The sequence below is a fragment of the Myotis brandtii genome, unplaced genomic scaffold (assembly GCF_000412655.1).
Source record: "Myotis brandtii unplaced genomic scaffold, ASM41265v1 scaffold412, whole genome shotgun sequence".
Lineage (NCBI taxonomy): Eukaryota > Metazoa > Chordata > Mammalia > Chiroptera > Vespertilionidae > Myotis > Myotis brandtii.
This window is the reverse complement of record NW_005365832.1, coordinates 463,890-482,034: the sequence shown is the minus strand read 5'-3', so window position 1 is coordinate 482,034 and position 18,145 is coordinate 463,890. Positions and strand designations below refer to the sequence as shown.

The window sequence follows — 18,145 nt, the reverse complement described above, 5'->3', positions numbered from 1 at the left end:
TGTGGGGAGGGCTGTGGGGGGGCTGTGGGGGGAGGAGGGCTGCACGGGGGAGGGGTGCAGTCCTGCAGACAGTGTGCTCCCTTCAAGGACGCTGCTGTTTCCTGTTCAATGACAGTAAAGGGACCAGGCCCAGGAGTCTGCCTGGGTGGGCGGGTGGCCGAACACCTCATAGACAGCGAGTCCAGGAGGCCAGACTTGCCACAGTGCCACCTGCACACGGCTCCCAGCAGCCCTTGGGTTAGGGAGAGGCATGCCCATCAGGGGAGAGTGTGGCTAAGGGGGGTCTAACCCTGGGAGGACCCTTAGGAGAAACCAGTTTTTAAATTCACACACACACACACACACACACACACACACACACACACACACACCAGGCTCTGGAGTATCATAGTTGCATCACATTATTTTGTATTGCTTTATCTTTTCAAAATCTGAAACAATTTTTCCATTTCCTGGAAAAATAACGAAACTAGTGTCAATAAAATAGCTGGCATGACAGTCGTCTTACCTAAATGAAAACATGGTTTAATGAAATGCAATGTTATGAGCTTGGCAAGAAACATGTCTTTGAATTATCTTATTTGGCTCAAATGAAATGACTGCTCTTGCTTTCGATGGTAAATGATCTGTGCTTTGTGGCGTGTGTCCTTGTCTTCTGAGTGAGGTTTATTTCTGAAGCCAGTGAGATGGCGGCGGTGGGGAGGGGTCTGCCTCTGGGACTGTAGGGGACCCGAGATTGGGGTCCTGCAGGTGTCTGGCTGGAGCGAGGTTCCCTTCAGTTCTGCGAGGGCATCCACACAGGGAGGGAGGCCAGGAAGGGAGAGAGGATGGTCCACGCACTGGGAGACCCTGAAGGTAGTGGATGAGCTCGGCACGCTCAGGCAAACCTCCTCTCTTAGGGTGGGAGCCAGCAGAGGAGCAATGCTGGTATCTGGCAGCCCCTGCGGGTTCCTGGGAGAAGAGTGAGCAAGTGCAGTCGATATTCGACCCGTGTGCGACGTTCCTGGCCATTGCCACGGTTCCCTGCGTGAAGTGGGCACGTGAGGAAGGAGGGGCGTCCGGGATTCCTCGGTCTCAGAGCCTGAGGAGTTCACTGGAAACCCAGTGGGGTTGATTTTCTAACGTTGGGACAGCACAGCTCCGGGCCCGATGTCTGCACAAGGCCCTTTGCAAGGAGAGGAGGCCCTTCTCCAGTTCTCAGTGTCCCCCAGAAGAGCCAGCTGTGGAACAGCAGTGAGGGGAGTTCCCAAAGGGTCTGTAAGACTGTGGAGGGCTTTGCGGTAATGGGAGCTGATGGGTGATGTCCAAGGACATACTTCTCAGAAAATTTAAACAAGACTCATGCAAAGAGAGGAGGCACGTGGGTTAAAGATTGTTTTAAATAACGATGGACTTCATGATATGCTAAATTTTATTGTTCAAGGAGCATTTGAGGAACAGAGCATGTATAAACACTTTAATGAAGTAATATGCAAATAAAATTGCTAGGTTAGGTGCAAAACTGGTTAATATCCAAGAAGGCAAGGAGCTATAACTTCTGGACTTCTCTTTTCTGCCCCACAGACATAATGTGGATCTCTGCTGGGCACAGATCTACAAGTTAGCATGTGAATTCAGAGAGACCGAGTCCTGAATTAACATTGTACTAAAAAATTAATCCTTGGGTGCAGTTATCAAAACAATGCCTCAGTATGATTTTTTAAAAGGACACAGAATCATCCTTGTTGCCTCATTTACAAGTTTTACATCATTTTCCTTAAAATAGGAATCCAAAAATATCAAATATTTGTGGATTTTTGTTTGATACTTACCCCCTTGATATTGACCCCTTTTGCTCTTTTTCCTAAACTTACGTTACCCATGTATGGTAATGGTTCATTCACACAGAACTTTTGCTTTTGTCCTCTTCCCCTCTGCACCTTCTCTCTCTCTCTCTCTCTCTCTCTCTCTCTCTCTCTCTCTCTCTCTCTCCATACATACACCGATCACCAAACCCCCCCATGATTACTACTACCACCACCACAACACGCACACACACACACACACACACACACACACACACCGATCACCACAACCCACACACACACCCATGATCACTACCACTACCACCACCACAACACACACACACACACACACACACACAATGCAGGGAACCAAAGAGAAAAACAGAATAAGAGAGCATCAGGGGACAGTTCCCCTGATAGAACACACCCATATATTGAACGCACTGCTGATACAGAGGGAGAACTGAACTCTTGAATTGCTCTGCAAAATTCAGGCGGTAAATAGGTGCGGTCAAGGCTAATTCCTTCACTGTGAATACCCAGGGAACGGTGGAAGATTTTTGCTGTTGTACTGAAACTCCCTTGCAGCAGCTGTTGCCAGACCCAAGAGGACCTGCAGCACTCCCAGTCACATCCTTGGTGGATCTATTCGGGGGCCCCAAGGCATACTTTGCTGGTATCAGCAACCAAGGCGTACACTGTGTATCTGGACTTTGCTGATGGCGACAGCCTGTTTGTGTTCCCTCCGAGATTTGCATAGGGACCCTTGTCAGCTATCTCTCTGTGTTATCTGTCTCCAACACAGGAACACGCCTCTTCTGGCTCAACACGCACACACAGGAGTGAAGCCAAATTCCGCGTCCCCTCCATGATCAGTTTCGGCTTCCTCCAGCCTTGTGTTTCCAGTAACCACGGTGCCTTAACCCCCAAGAGAGTGACTTACTTCTTCTGAGTTCATCTTACTGTTCCTCCTCATCTGGACTGCCTGTGGCGAGATGAACAGGGTCATAGCATTCTGTTATTTCAGAAACATATAGCTTGGCTTTTTTTCTGGACTGAGTTAGGTCATTACAACCAGAAAACATGTTTGGAATTCTCTTACTAATATCTCTCCTTCTTCGTAGTATTGGTCCATCAACCAGATCACAATTTAGTTTGCTATTAGTCTTCTTTAGTACCTCTGACGGGGGAGCAGAGGGTCCCCTCATGGGGAGCTACAGGACTCAGAACAGTAAACTGACGTGGTTAAGAAAGACACGTATCCGAGAGCATTTTTCAGTTACAGGACTGTGTTCTGTGGAAGGTCAGGTGTATGTGTTTGCTTTGCTGGTGGGTTGACTGGTTGGTTTTTTCGATGTTGCAACGAATATGTTTTCAGATTGTTGTAAAGGGAAAAATCCAACCAAAAATATAGCCTACTGGTAATGCTTTGTGTGGTTCTGCACTCTCAGAACAGGTAGCAATTGTGTTACCACTCTGTAATTAATCCCACGATAGCTCTCATTCATTGATGAGACTTAAGTTAAATTCAGCAAACTTTTATTGAGTGCATACTACATGGTATAGGTAGAGCCTGCCTATAAGGAATTTGGAGTTTAATGGCCATGAAGAAACACACTCAGCCAACAGCAACACTGGCCAACATGGTATTGTTGCCTTAATAAAGGTATGCTAGTCCTGCTCGTGAAAACATTGACCCCTTACATTCTGGCTAGGTACCATGGAGAAGGTAGGTAAATGGACCTTGGAAATCATCTGGCTCAACCCTTTCACTTTAAAGATAAATGTATCTGATCCTTTACTAGAGTAATCTATATTTGTTGTAGAAAGTTTAGAACATGTAGAAAGGTGGAAACAAGAAATCAAGCACCAAAGCCTACCACCCCAAAATAATCATTATTAACCTTTTGATATATTTCCTTCGTCTCTTCACATATTTTACTTTTCACATATAGAAGATAATATTAAATATGTAATTTTGTACATTGATTTCCCCCCATACAATATTATGGAAATTAAGAACTTTTGGTAAATATATTTTAATTTAAATAATGTTCCATTATTGGATCGACCATAACTTAGGCATTCTCCTACTATTTAGGTTGTTGTACACTATTTTACTATGAAATGCTTTAGGCTTGAAAGTTTCTCAAGATAGAATCTCTGAAGTAGGTTTATAGGTCAAAGTATATGAACATTCAAAAAAATATTTTTATTGATATTTTAGAGAGAGAGGAAGGGAGAGGGAGAAACGTCCATCAGCTGCCTCCTGCACACCCCCTCCTGGGGATCGAGCCTGCAACCTGTGCATGTGCCCTGATGGGGGATTGAACCAGCAACCTTTTGGTGCACAGGATGAGGCCCAACCAACTGAGCCACACCGGCCAGGGCTAACGTGTATGAACACTCAAGGCTCTTGCACGATAGTTTTTAAACACTATGCATTTTATAGCGTGCATTCGGCTTTATCTTCCCAGCAGGTTTCACGCGCCGTCCTCATACAGACCGCAGGCTCTTCTGCCTTTTAATTGGCACGGAAATTACTAGGACCTGAGTGCGCTCTGGAGGGCGGAGATAAGCAGAGCAATCAAAACCAGCTCCCGGGAAGAAACGGAAACCCAGCCTCGCCAGGCTCGCAGGAGTGCCCTCCTCCATTCCCGTTATCTCCTGTTAGAGTTGCATGGACCCTGATTTGCACAAGCGTAGAGAGGTCATGGTTCCTTACCTTTAGAATTGTGCGGGGAGGCAGAAATTAGATTAGGTTCAGACATTTCTAGAAACCACGGAGTTTCTGGCAATGGCTGTTAATAACAATTTCAAGCAAGACAGCTTCTCCTAATAGCTGTGAACGGATGTGAGCAGAGTCAGGCGCACCCGCAGAAAGCCACCGCCGTGACTGCCGAGGCCCCCGGAGAAGGCCGGGGTCCCCTGAGGCCCAGTGTGGCCCGAGACATCCTAGCAATCCTGAGGCTGAAAGGCCGGTGGGACCCCCTGAGCTCTGTCCCAGGCCCTGCATGGAGCGTAGTGACACAGGCTGGGTGGTCTGAACAGTCTGTAGGCCCCGCACCCCCTCCAGGCTGAGCTGAGCCAGGTCTCAGCACAGTTGACTCAGGCGTGGCCTTGAGGTTGCCCACACAGCCTTTCATTCTCAAGCACAGACATTTAAGGTTGAATTTCTCAAGCACAGAATGTGAGGTAGAATTTCTTACAGAGGTGCCAACTCTGCAGGGGCCTTGGCCTGCTCCCAACCCTCAACAGACTTGAAGATGTAGACACATCCTCCTAGTGCTCACTGCCGAAAGAGAAGTAAATCCATTTAAAAAATTTTTTTATTGATTTCAGAGAGGAAAGGAGAGGGAGAGAGAGATAGAGACATCAATGATGAGAGAGAATCATTGATTTGCTGCCTCCTGCAACCCCCACACTGGGGATCAAGCCCACAACCTGGGCATGTGCCCTGACCAGGAATCCAACCGTGACCTCCTGGTTCCTAGGTCAATGCTCAACCACTGAGCCACACCGACCGAGCATTAAATCCATTTTTAAACCGTTTCTCAGAGCACCTTCTTCACACGGTCCTGGGGGTACTGTTGGATTGGTTTTCTAGCTCCTCTCCCTCCTCACTTACGTGTCAAAGTCTAACCATAGCCACCGAGAGAGAAGCTACCGCACAGACGCGCTGGCTACATGCTTGTTTTTACTGTCAGAGCCACGCTTGCTTTCTGCTTTCCTAAATAGCACATAGAAAAACTAGTTTAAATCAGCTTTAAGTCTCTTGGGATCCCTGCATTTTTCTTGCCGTGTTTCCAAATAGCCAGTCATAATCTCTACTATTTGGAAAGCTTGGGTTCCTAGTTCAAGTGCAATATTTATGTTTCCTCACAGTTTTGGACAAGATTACTGTGTTGTTTTTTTAACCCAGCGGCCATTGGATTACCATTGAGTTTATATTTATCCTTGATTTTGTTATCACAGATTCATTTTGTAGAGAAAGCCCTAAACTTGGCCTTCTATTACCTTTTATTTTTTTTATTTTTTTTTTCACTTGTTAATCCTCACCCAAGGATATTTTTTCATGGATTTTTAGAGAAAGTAGAAGGAAGGGGAGAGACAGAGAGAGAGAGAAACATCAATGTGAGAGAGACACATTGATTGGTTGCCTCCCACAGGAGCCCCAACCAAGGCCCGGGATGGAGCTTGCATCCCAGGTACGTGCCCTTGACCGGAACCGAACCCGAGACCCTTCAGTCTGCAGGCTGGCGCTCTGTCCACTGAGACAAACCGGCTAGAGTACCTTTGCTGCTTTTAAATCAGCAGCATAGTATTCCATCGTGTAGATGTACCACAGTTTTCTAATCCATTCATCTACTGATGGGCACTTAGGCTGTTTCCAAATCTTAGCTATGCGTGCCCTTGACCGGAAGAACATAGGGGTGCATATATCCTTTCTGATTGGTGTTTTTGGTTTCTTGAGATATATTCCTAGAAGTGGGATCACAGGGTCAAATAAGACCTTGAGATGTTCTCTGTGTGAGCCCACGAGCCCAGAAGAAACACCCTCCAGATTCAGAAAACGTCCTATCAATTGTTAAAGTCTCAAATGCAATCCTTTCCTCAGGCCCCAGAATTACAGAGCCTCCCAGCCTCCCCCTCCACAGTGCCCTCCCCTCCCCCACTGAACCAGGGAATTCGTGTTTCACAAATAAGGCCCTTCCAAGGTCTGCTTGCTCCCACCCTAGCTGCTTTCTCTCAATGGCCACGTCAGGGGCCCATCATTATCTGCCAGTGGGGGGCTGGAAATGGATTTAATCCCAGCCCTTCTGATGTTTCACCTAAGAATGCAAGGTTATAGGAGGAGGGTGTGCAGGAAGAGGCGGGGTCAGGCAGTGCGACACTCTACACATAAGCTTCATCAATAATTGCTCAATTGAGAAAAGGAGCAATTCTGGGATTTGGGAGATGACAAGGAGTAAGATGAAGTAGCCCAGATAAAGGCTTTATGAAAGCAGCCATTTTAACAGATTGTTTAGGCAGAGGGCCAAGTCGATCTTCGAAATGAGTGCACATTTTTATTGTGCCGGTAGCAGCCCATGATGCCATGCTGGAGGGATACGTTAGAGCTGTCCATGGCACCCCCTGGACTATACATTTCTTGTGGTCAGGGACCATTTTAGAACTGATAACAGTGCCTAGCAGAGAGCTCAATAAATAATTACTGAATGAGTGAGTGAGGGCGAATGAAATTCTTGAACACACACACTACCTTTCCCTTCCTCCGCCTCTTCAGCGGCCATGTATGTTCTCTGCACAGCTGAATCCCGATGCCTACCCCAGAGTCCTGCACGGGGATTCTCGGCAAATATTGGGTGACTGGTTGCCACAGAACATCACACGCTTTTTGTATGATCAAAGTATGTGTGTGGAATGTCATGCCCCATAACCAATCTTCCGGGGACATGCCTGAGTTGAGGCTATAAACAGTGTATTGTCTTCTTGCCTCTTCGTGTGGGTGAGAAGGTGGAAATGATTCTGTGTTCCTTTGATTACAAGTTCATTCCAGGACCGGATCTGGGGTTGGGCGGCACGGTCAATTCCAGGAAGTCTTGCAGGTGATAATGTTGCAAAACAAAGCAAAAGAACAGCTGTTTTCTAGCCTTTGTAAGCAGTTAAAGCTACTTCTATTTCCACTATGTGAGGCAGATTGGTTTTAAAGTTATTTGCTTTGAAGTTAAAATTAAATTTATTCTCATTATTCCAGCATACCTTAGATTGTTTAAGTTCCATATTCTATTCCCACACGAATAAAAGCAAACATAAAATGTCTCTTACCTCCGCTATTTCTATTTGTGTTGTATTATTTGTGATATTGAAATTGTGTGCTTTTAGATGGAACGTTTTACACTGTTATTTGATCTACCAAAGAGTCCAAACATTGTTTCCCACGTGCATTGACTGGAAAAGAATTCTGGGCTATCTGGGCGTCTGTGGACATCATTTGTTAAATGAAAAGGAAGGTTAATCGCTTTTTTTTCCAAATAGAAAGAGCTTTATTGTTTTTCTGATTATGAAAACTACACAGTCACTGCAAAAAGAGGTCAGGAAAAATAAAAAAGAAAGTCAAAACCCTGTATAATCCCGCGTTCAGGTTATTGTGCTATTCATTGTAGGGTATGTATGTCTAGGCTTTTTCTCTGCATATATAGTCATGCCAGTGCAATTTTTTAAAAATTGAAAATGGTATCATTCCACAGATATGGCTTTAAAATATGTTTCTCCCCCTTGACAACTTTGAGATTTTCAGGGAGAAAAACGGGGAACGTGAATTTTAGGAAGTTTTGCTTTCTAGTGTATTGAGTGGTCTAATTTCCCCTTCGCACCCCCATTAACACAGCTTCTATAACAATATGCATTACTCTTTGAATCTGTCAGGATTCAGTCAAAGGACACAGAAACCATGCTGGCTATTTTAAGCAGAAAAAGATTTGGTTTTTAAAGATGGGTGTTTACGGGCTTGTTGGGAGGTCCAGAAGAGGGGACCTTTCTAGGCTGTTCCTCCAGAAACAGGTCTGAACTGGGGCACTCGGCGGCCAGGGCAGCTGCCCCTTCCCTATGACCAGGAGACAGGGAAGCAGAGAGCAGCCACCGGATGGCTGCCCGTGGCCCCGGACCCCAGCTGACAGTCACTGCCGCTGCTATTGGCCCCAGAGCCACACGCATCCGCTTGGCCCACACCATCCTTCCTGCTCTGTGAACTCACCGTGTTCGCCCCCACTTGGTGCATTTGCACCGACTCCTCCCTCCTCCCAGACACTCTGCTGCCACACCTTCACTTGCTGTAATTCTTCTTTTCATTCAGGTCTCACTTTAACTGAGACCTCCTTGGAGGGGCCTTGCCTGGCCATCAGCTGTAAAGTCACTTCCCGGTCACTCGATCTCGTCACACTGTTGTATTTTCATCATAGCATTGATCAACGCCAGATACCTTTCATTTGTGAATTTGCTCGTCTGCTTTCCTTCTCTATACTGGAAGCTCCATGGGAACAGGAGCTTCATGTCTTTTGCAACCCTTTCTCCGGTGAATGTGTGTTTGATGATGGAATGAACTAAGCATTGCAATTTTTTCATTGTTACCATCTGGTGGGTGAAGTGTGGGCTTCCCATGAATGACTTCTCCAGGTTGGTGAGGCCGAGCATCTTTGAAAACAGGAAGCCTTTCTTGTATACAAACGCTGAGATGATCTAGAGCAGTGGTTCCCAATGTGGGGCACATGCCCACAGGGTGGCAATTTGATTTTTAAGGGGGGCAATTTGAGAATGAGTTATTAACAGTGAACTTTTGGCATTTCTTATGGTCCTAGGGGCCTCTTATACCATATCCTCCTATATAATAAAAGGCTAATATTCAAATTGTCTCCTAACCGGGCGTTCGACCAGGGGGCGGGGCTGTCCAGCCAACTGCCTGCAGCCCCTCCCCCCGGCCAGCCTGGCCCAATTGGCCCCTATCAGGGCGGGCTGGCCAGACCCCACCCGTGCATGAATTCGTGCACCGGGCCTCTAGTATAAATATATGTTGTGACATATTTATGCATTTCAGTTCTCTATTACATGTTTTGAAATTTTATTTGCTTTTTTTCATATCGCTTCATATTATTATTATTTTTTAACAATTCCTTAATGATTTCTTCCTCAGTACTTCAACTATCCTATCATTCTTTTATTTTTCTCTTTCATGGATGCCATGTTCTTTGGAACCTTGTTTAGACCAAGTTAATGGCCTTTTAGGAGTTCACTTTTTGAAAAATAAGAATTATTTGTCACGCACGGGGAGTGGGGGACATCAGGATTTTAGAGATGCTTAGGGGGGGCATGGCCAAAAATAGGTTGGGAACCACTGTTCTAGAGGCTGAAACCCTCAGCGTCCTTGTTGGACGTACTATGTCAGGTTCCTTACATTGCTGATAAGTTGCACAATGTCTTCAGTTCCTGACACCTCCTTCCTCACCTGTGCTCCCACTCGTACCCATGAAGTCAGACTCCTTTTGTGGACTGTACTGACGTCCTGTCGTTTTCCTTCCTCTCCACAGCTTTTGGAAAGAACCAACGGTGGTTTTGAAGAATCAGATCCGGGTGCTACCAAGAGTCCGCTCCACTTGGCTGTAAGTGAGATTCTGTGGGCAACTTCGCTTGTTACAGGAAGAACCAAAGCGTTCCTAAAACTAGGCTGCTCTGACAATGAAAGCACAGCCATGCAGACATGGCTGACAACGAAAACAGTGCCTGGGCAAAGGCTCGGGCACATCCATGGACACCCACCTCCCCACCCTCAGTCACACCCACCAACACACCCACTGACATACGCACACACACTCTGAATCCAGGGAAATCAGGTTAAAATGTGCATAAGTCTTTGTTCCTGGAGATGGATTTGGAATGGAAAATGTGGATAGGTTGTGGGATGCTTACATGTAAAAAATTCACACCGGTTGGCTTTTGGTATCGGTTGCTCTAAAGGTTGTTCCCTGAAATCTCTGCCCAACCATCGGCTGTGCCTGGGGAAGTTACCCCAACACCGAGGGTTCACAGACAGCACTAGCCACCCCCAGAGAGGCCTGTTGGAAAGGGTACCTCAGATGGAATCCTGATGCCCTTTGAAAGCGGGGTTGAGTGCACCGCCAAGCCTCCTTCTGATCTGAGAAGAGACTTCTCAGCTTCTAGGAATTCTGTCATCTCTCATTCATTTTTAAAAAGTGACTGTTCAGTGTTTTTTGCATGCCTGGTGCTCTGCTAAGCTCTATGGGTTTCCAGTACTGGAAAGACAGGGTGGGCTTTGGGAATTAGGAAGTGCATGCAGAGAGGGGTCCCAGCTGCCAGTCTCCTCACTAGTAGCTCACCTGGACCTGGTTTCCCTCCTGTAAATTAAAAGGGGTGAGTTAGTTAAGGATCTCCAAACCTTTTCCAATTTGTTAATTAATTTGTTGTATGAGCTTAGCTAAGTATCTAACCTCTTGTGCCTCAGTTTCTCCACCCACCACATGTGGAGAACAGCAGTACCTCTATCCCAGGGCCGTTGGGGGAATGACATGAGCTAACACGTAAAGCAGTGCGAACAGTGCCTGGCGCCTGTGTGCAACCAGCAGCGTCATCCTCCCCATGATTAACATGATGTCGGTCTTTCATTGACATGTGCCGACTGTGTCTGTAGTAAGCACTGTCCCAGGAGCTGGAGCTGTTGCCGTAAGCAAAGCCCGGGCTCTGTCCTGGTACTTTCCAGTCCAGTCCAGTCCAGGCAAGTGACCGTGTGGCAGGACGGAGGGTGATAGGTGCTGCGTGTGCCCCACAGAGATCGGCGAGACGGGGGTGGAGGTGGCCGGGCGCTGTTACGTAGCGCAGAACCTCCCTCCTGCACGGACACCAGGGCTGCCCACGTGGCTGGCTGACACCTGAGTGTTCTAGGCAGAAGCACAAAGGTGAGGGCACGCTTGGCAAGTTACCGGAAGAGCCAGAAAACCACTGTGGCAGGGAGAGTGTGGCGTGGGGAGGGGACAAGGCCTGACATGTTGCCGGGGGGCAGGGAGCCGCGTAGGTCAGAGGGCCTCATGTTCTTGTAAGAACTGTGACCTTTCCTTTGAGCAAAATAGAAAGCCCTTTGGAGGAGTCTGAGGAGACAGATGAAGTGATATTACTTTTGTTTTAAAAGTGTGTGGAGTTGAAACTGTAAGGTAGACAAAGCAGAAGGTAGACAACCAGGCAAGCAGGGATGAGGATGCCTTTGGCCGTGGTGATAGCAGTGGGTTAATCCTAAAACATTTTAGTCATGCCCTTGAAATGCAAACCATTTAAAAATATATTATTTGCTTTGCCTTGGCTGGGTTGGCTCAATGGATAGATCGTCGGCCTGCGGACTGGAGGGTGCGTGCCAGGGTGGGGAGCTTGTGGGAAGCAGCCGATCAATGATTCTCTCTCATCATTGATGTTTCTCTCTCTCTCCCTCTCCCTTCCTCTCTGAAATCAATAAAAATGAAAAATATTTTTAAAAATAATAAAAACAAATAAAAATATATTATTTGCTTCAAGGACTCCCCAAGGATGCCATCTGCCTGTCCAGGGGCCTCTGAGGCAATTCACTGGATGAAACCCCAGGGCATTCGCTTCTTAGGTGGAAGCAGATGCCCTCCAACCTGCCGGCCACGGGACACCTGACCCACCTGGTTACCATTTCCTGCTGGAATGATCCAAGCCTCCAGGGTGACGAGCCAGGGAGTTCATGGGCATTTTCAGCCACTTGAAAAAATTAAATCAGGAAGCAGGGCTATGCAAATGAGGGCTCCCGCTGCCCAGAGGACCAGATGGACCCAAGGTTTCGCGGATTCTGTGAGGACCCCCAACTTCTTCCTCCTCGGTGTCCTCAGTTCCCATCAAAAAAGTTCAAAGAAATTAATCACATTCTAAAAATGTGTTACCTACCGAGATTTAAGGAATTTTGTGAAACAGACTTAAAATGTTTGTTCCCTGCGGCAAAGGCTTACACTGGGTTGTCTATTGAAAGCCAACGCACTACGTGCTTTTTGAACCAGCGTGTTTGTCCTTTTACGTGGCTGGCTGACACCTGAGTGTTCTAGGCAGAAGCGCAAAGGTGAGTTGCTTCCTCCTTTAGTTATTTCAGACATTATTTGTGGAATTACCTACTGACCGCCTGGTGGAAGGTGATGGGAATAGAAAGGAGAATAGGACAGTTTTCATCGCGTACTGCTGACTACCGAGTCCCTTTCAGAGAGCTTAAAGCTTCGTTGTCCACTCTTTCAATAGACCCCAAAAGCCATATAATTGTCTCAAGACTGAATCATGCATTAACCATCAAATAGAATTCCATAGGGCTAAGCTCTGAAGTGTGAAGATAAATGAACGTTCTGGTCTAGTCCGAGTTACCTTTATTATTCCCCTCCTGTTGCCTTTGACGTTTAGTACGTCACTGTGTCTCTGAAGTTCTGTATTGTAATGCAGATGTATGCTAAAATGCAGGAGCTGGAAACAGGGCCAGCGATTTCCAACTTATGACACACACAAACTAATTACTAGAATTCTGCAGCACACCAAAAGATGTATTTTTGGCCTCTGTATTTGTTATGGCCTAACAACAACAACAAAAAATAGGTATATGTTTGATTGATTCACACCGGATGGCTCTTGTGTTTACTGTTGTCATTTTTTATCTGACAATCTAAGGGAAAAGAGGCCAGTGCCCCTGACTAAGCCGTCAGGTATTGCATGTTTTAACAATTCTTGTAGCACACCAGTTGAAAATCGCTGAACTAGACTAAAGGCAAAAACCAGGATTCTATAGGTAAACCCGGACTTACAACCATCCTGTCTTTAAGGGACGTTTCAAGCTCCTGGTATAGAAGGAAGTATGGGATGGGATTCTGAGGCTTCTCTAACTGCCAGCAGGGTTCGCTCCGTTTTATTTTGACATTAAGTCTCTTTAGCTTGGACACATGCTAATGGGTTTAGTCGTTGCTGTGAGGTTTAAAGGGCCTCTTGGAGGAGGTGAGTTCGTACGTCAGCACCCAGCTTATGCGCCTGTGGTGCCCCTGCGGTGCCTCCATGCCGGCTGCCTTCCTGAGTCTGTCTTTGTGTCTTCTCTAGTAAATCTAACGTGTTCGTTGTCATGCTTCATAGATATGCATGTGCTTTGTAAGTCGCCGGTTCTATTTTCTGAGGCTGTCATACTGACAGACGTGAACATGTTCGCTGTTTTTGTCGCAGTAGGAATGGGCCCGGAAGGACCACCATTTGCAAATGGCAACTAGATCCTGCTGTTACCCACGTGGAGTCCTTTCCGCGGGTGTGACGTCAGGATGTCCACACGAGCAGAATCAGTTGCTGCCATTACAATTTAAATGTTTTTATTGATTTCAGAGAGGAAGAGAGAGGGAGGGAGAGAGAAACATCAATGATGAGAGAGAATCGCTGGCCAGCTGCCTCCTGCATGCCCCACACTGGGGATCAAGCCCCCAACCCAGGCATGTGCCCTGACCAGGAATCTAACCGTGACCTCCTAGTTCACAGGTTGACGCTCAACCACTGAGCCATGCAGTTGGCTGGGCTCTGCCATTACAATCTATTTATTTATTTATTTTATTTTAAATTCTTTGTTGTTTTAAAGTATTATGTAAGTCTTCTTTCATGGGCTCTGCCATTACAATCTATTTATTTATTTATTTATTTTATTTTAAATTCTTTATTGTTTTAAAGTATTGTGTAAGTCTCCTTTTCCCCCCATTGCCCTCTCCCTGGCCGCCCCCACACCCCAGCACGTGCCCTCACCTACCTCCCCCTGTCTGTGTCCATTGGTTTTGCTTATATGCATGCATACAAGTCCTTCAGTTGATCTCTTACCCCCTCAACCATTACAGTGTAAAGTGAGAGGAAGTGTTATGCAAAGTCAGTTTTCAAATAAGCCACAGACTCCAGCCCTGGGTGAGACGGTCGGATTTACACCCTGTCAGTGCTTCTGTTACCACATCTGCTTAGAGTCACCTCCGGTCTGAGTCAGTGGTGGCAGAGACCAGGTGATGGGTACATGGGACTCCATCGCACCAGCCTATCTTCTTGGCATAAGTTGGAATTGTCCTGTAATAAAAAGCTAAAGAAACAAAGCCGTTGGCCTTGTGGCGCCCATTCCATGGCAGCTCATGCCAAGGCCCCAGATATGCATGCATACAAGTCCTTCAGTTGATCTCTTACCCCCTCAACCATTACAGTGTAAAGTGAGTTTTGAAATAAGCCACAGACTCCAGCCCTGGGTGAGACGGTCGGATTTACACCCTGGTGTCAGTGCTTCTGTTACCACATCTGCTTAGAGTCACCTCCGGTCTGAGTCAGTGGTGGCAGAGACCAGGTGATGGGTACATGGGACTCCATCGCACCAGCCTATCTTCTTGGCATAAGTTGGAATTGTCCTGTAATAAAAAGCTAAAGAAACAAAGCCGTTGGCCTTGTGGCGCCCATTCCATGGCAGCTCATGCCAAGGCCCCAGCCGGGGCTCGGGGTCCGTGTGCTCTGAGTCCCAGCTCCCCATGCGAGGCCGTGTGACCGCGGGCGGCTTGGCCCATCTCCCTGCCCTTCGGTGTCCTCGTGGGTAAAGTGAGGATCACGATAGCATTCAGACCATGGGTGGCCGTGACAGTTACAGGAGGCGCTGCATGCCCAGTGCTGCCTGGCTCAGAGCAAAGGCCGCTTCAGAGTTGAGTTTAGACTGAAGGCCTGGGAGCCTCTGCAGTTACGGTTTGCACAGCAAGTCCAGGTCCTGAAGGTGGTGCAGGGATTCGGTTCTCCGTCTCAAGAAAGGCCACGTGCAGTGTAGGAGCGACGGCCTGGACATTCCCGAGCGCAAACCTCGTTCGGGGCACTTCCCCCGACGCCAGGCCTTCCAGGGAAGAGTGTAGTTTCTGATCCGATGCTTGTTAATCAGCTCTCCGCGCCGGAACACGTAGAGACAAAAGTATTTTGTCTGAAAGTCACTTCAGTGGAGTTACTGGGGGGAAATGATAAGACGTTGCCTGAAAGCATAGGTTTTCGTGGTCTCAGATTTGGGGTTTCAAATCCCAACTCTGTCATGTACTAGCTAAGTGCTGTTGAGTCAGTGAACATTGCTGGTTTCATTGTTTGTTTTGTTCATCTATAAAAAGGATGCTTGCAGCGATTAAATGAGAGGCTATAGCTGGAGTGCTCAGCACAGTGCCTTCAATAGTGCTATTTAAAAAACATATTCTGCCCTGGCTGGTTCGGTTCATTGGATAGATCATCGGCCTGTGGACTGAAGGGTCCCGGGTTTGGTTCCAGTCAGGGTCACATGCCTTGCTTGCAGGCTTGATCCCCAGTGGGGGGCATGCAGGAGGCAGCCAATCGATGATTCTCTCTCATCAGTGATTATTTCCCTCTCTCTCCCTCTCCCTTCCTCTCTGAAATCAATAAAAATATATTCAAAAAAATACTCAGAGGAAACAATTTAAATAATTTTTAAAAAGATAAGGTGAAAAATGTCCATATGTTCATTACTTTACTTTTCGTTTCTAGAAGTTCACAGTTTCTCTCCTAATCTTCTAAAATTTGCTATAAATTTAGAAGTATACATATAAAGACATGTATATTTCTGGATATATTTGCTTTTTTGTATAAATGAGGTCGTGCTCTATGCAGTGTTTGCAACTTAGTATTTTTTTTTATTTGATAGGTTTTGTCAAATTGCTCTCCACAAATGTCACACCAATCTATAGTCCCACCAACAGAGCATAAAATTTCTTTTTCCACCGCTCTTAACTAATACAGGACATGACCAAACTTAATCATTGCCAATCTGGTAGTTAAAAAATAGTACCATAAAATATACATTTTTTTTCATATGTTCACTGACCTTTTCTTTTTATGTGAGCTGCCTCTTTATGCCCTTTGCACATTTTCTAGTTTTTAAAAATGGTTCGTAAGAGCTCTTGTTATATTAAGGAAACTAACCTTTTTCTGTGCTGAGCCCTTTTTCAAATAAATGGTGCCTGCGTAATCACCGCGGCAGAAACATGGGAGGTGCCGGAGACAAAAGAGGGGACTTGGGCTGAGGACCCCGAGGACTGGCCTTCCCTCCGTCTCTCTCACCTCCCTGCTCCTCCCTGTCCCTGCTCTCTGGATTCCTACACCTTTTCTTTTCTTTTCTTTATTTCAATGTTCTTTCTCTTGTGTGTACATAGATGCTTTTTACCTCATAGACTTAATAAAAATCAGCTTTCAGACTTTTGTTTTTTAGTATGAAGGCTCTTCCTCTGAGCATAGCGTAGGGCCTCATAATAGGTCAGAACTTGGTGCTGCTACACAGAACGTTTTTCCACACTTTTGTCTCTGTTTTCATTGTAATCAGTGGAGGGAGTAAAGGGGAGAGGAGGAAGCATCAACTGTGTACACGGTATGATGCAAAGCCTGTGCGATTTTATCTCTCTCTTTTTTTTTAATCCTCCCTGTGAGGCACCTTTTATTGCTGTCCTTTTATAGACAAGGAAGCAAACTAAGTGAAATTAAGAAACTCACCCAGGGTCACGTGGCTAGAAATGAAAATATTCAACCGCAACAAGGTCTGTACACCTCTGTTGAATTATGAAGACCACATGTTTTTGGTAACCTTTTGCTCCAGGTTTAACAGAATAATCTCCCGGGAAAAAAAAAAAATCGGATCATGTCAGTATGGTTAGCCTGAACTGGCAGATATAAGAAAATATTAATTCATTCAGCTGCTGGTTTGTATTGGGAGAGTAGATCGATAGATACAAATACATGAATCCATTCATACATTCGGTGCCTCTGGGGCAGATTATTTGACAAAGCTCAAGGACACGAAGGAATTCATACATAGCTGTGAGTTTCATGCACTTTGATTTTTCAATCTAATTCTTTGGTTTCCTGTTTTTTTGTTTGGTTGGTTTTTAAAAAATATATTTTATTGATTTTTTACAGAGAGGAAGGGAGAGGGATAGAGAGTTAGAAACATCGATGAGAGAGAAACATCCATCAGCTGCCTCCTGCACACTCCTTACTGGGGATGTGCCCGCAACCAAGGTACATGCCCTTGACCAGAATCGAACCTGGGACCCTTGAGTCCACAGGCCGATGCTCTATCCAGTGAGCCAAACTGGTTAGGGCTGGTTTCCTGTGTTTTGCTTTATCCTGAGTGTCTGTCTGACGTGCTCCTTGGGGTGGCCTCTGTCTGTGACCTTGGAGGCCGCACCCCGCACTGGGGGAGCGGTGGGGTCCGAGGCGAGCGAGCACTTGTGTCACTGGCTTCCCCTTTCAGGCCTACAACGGGCACCACCAGGCCCTGGAAGTGCTCCTGCAGTCCCTGGTGGACCTGGACATCCGGGACGAGAAGGGCCGCACCGCTCTGGACCTGGCTGCCTTCAAGGGCCACACGGAATGCGTGGAAGCGCTGATCAACCAGGGCGCGTCCATCTTTGTGAAAGACGATGTCACCAAAAGGACCCCACTTCACGCCTCAGGTGGGTCTCGCCCAGAGAATGGTTAGCGTTTTTGCGGCCGACTCGTAAGCTGAGTAAAAGGTTGGCAGCATCTTCTTCCATCCCAATTTTTAAAACATTTTCTTTCTGCATCAGGCATGCCTACACTCGTCCAAAACCCTTGGCTTCCCATCCACGTGGAGGTGATTGGTGTTTCTCGGGCCAGATGGGCTCTGGCGTCTCCTTTAAAGATGTATTTTTTTAGAACAGTTTTAGGTTCACAGCAAAATTGAGAGGAAGGTACAGAGACTTCCCATGTACCTCCTGCCCCTCTCCCCCCCGCCTCCTCCCCCCCAGCATAGCCTT

The 18,145-nt window shown here is 46.6% G+C and overlaps 1 protein-coding gene across 1 annotated transcript in view; it reads left to right on the top strand.

The window, feature by feature from the left end:
* The window catches only part of ANKRD44 (ankyrin repeat domain 44), a 147,432-nt gene that overhangs the window by 93,351 nt on the left and 35,936 nt on the right, over positions 1 to 18,145 (top strand). The window contains exons 18-19 of the mRNA XM_014545560.1: positions 9,869 to 9,940; positions 17,620 to 17,821. Of these exons, the coding sequence (XP_014401046.1) occupies positions 9,869 to 9,940; positions 17,620 to 17,821 (274 nt within the window). The remainder of the gene's footprint in view (positions 1 to 9,868; positions 9,941 to 17,619; positions 17,822 to 18,145) is intronic.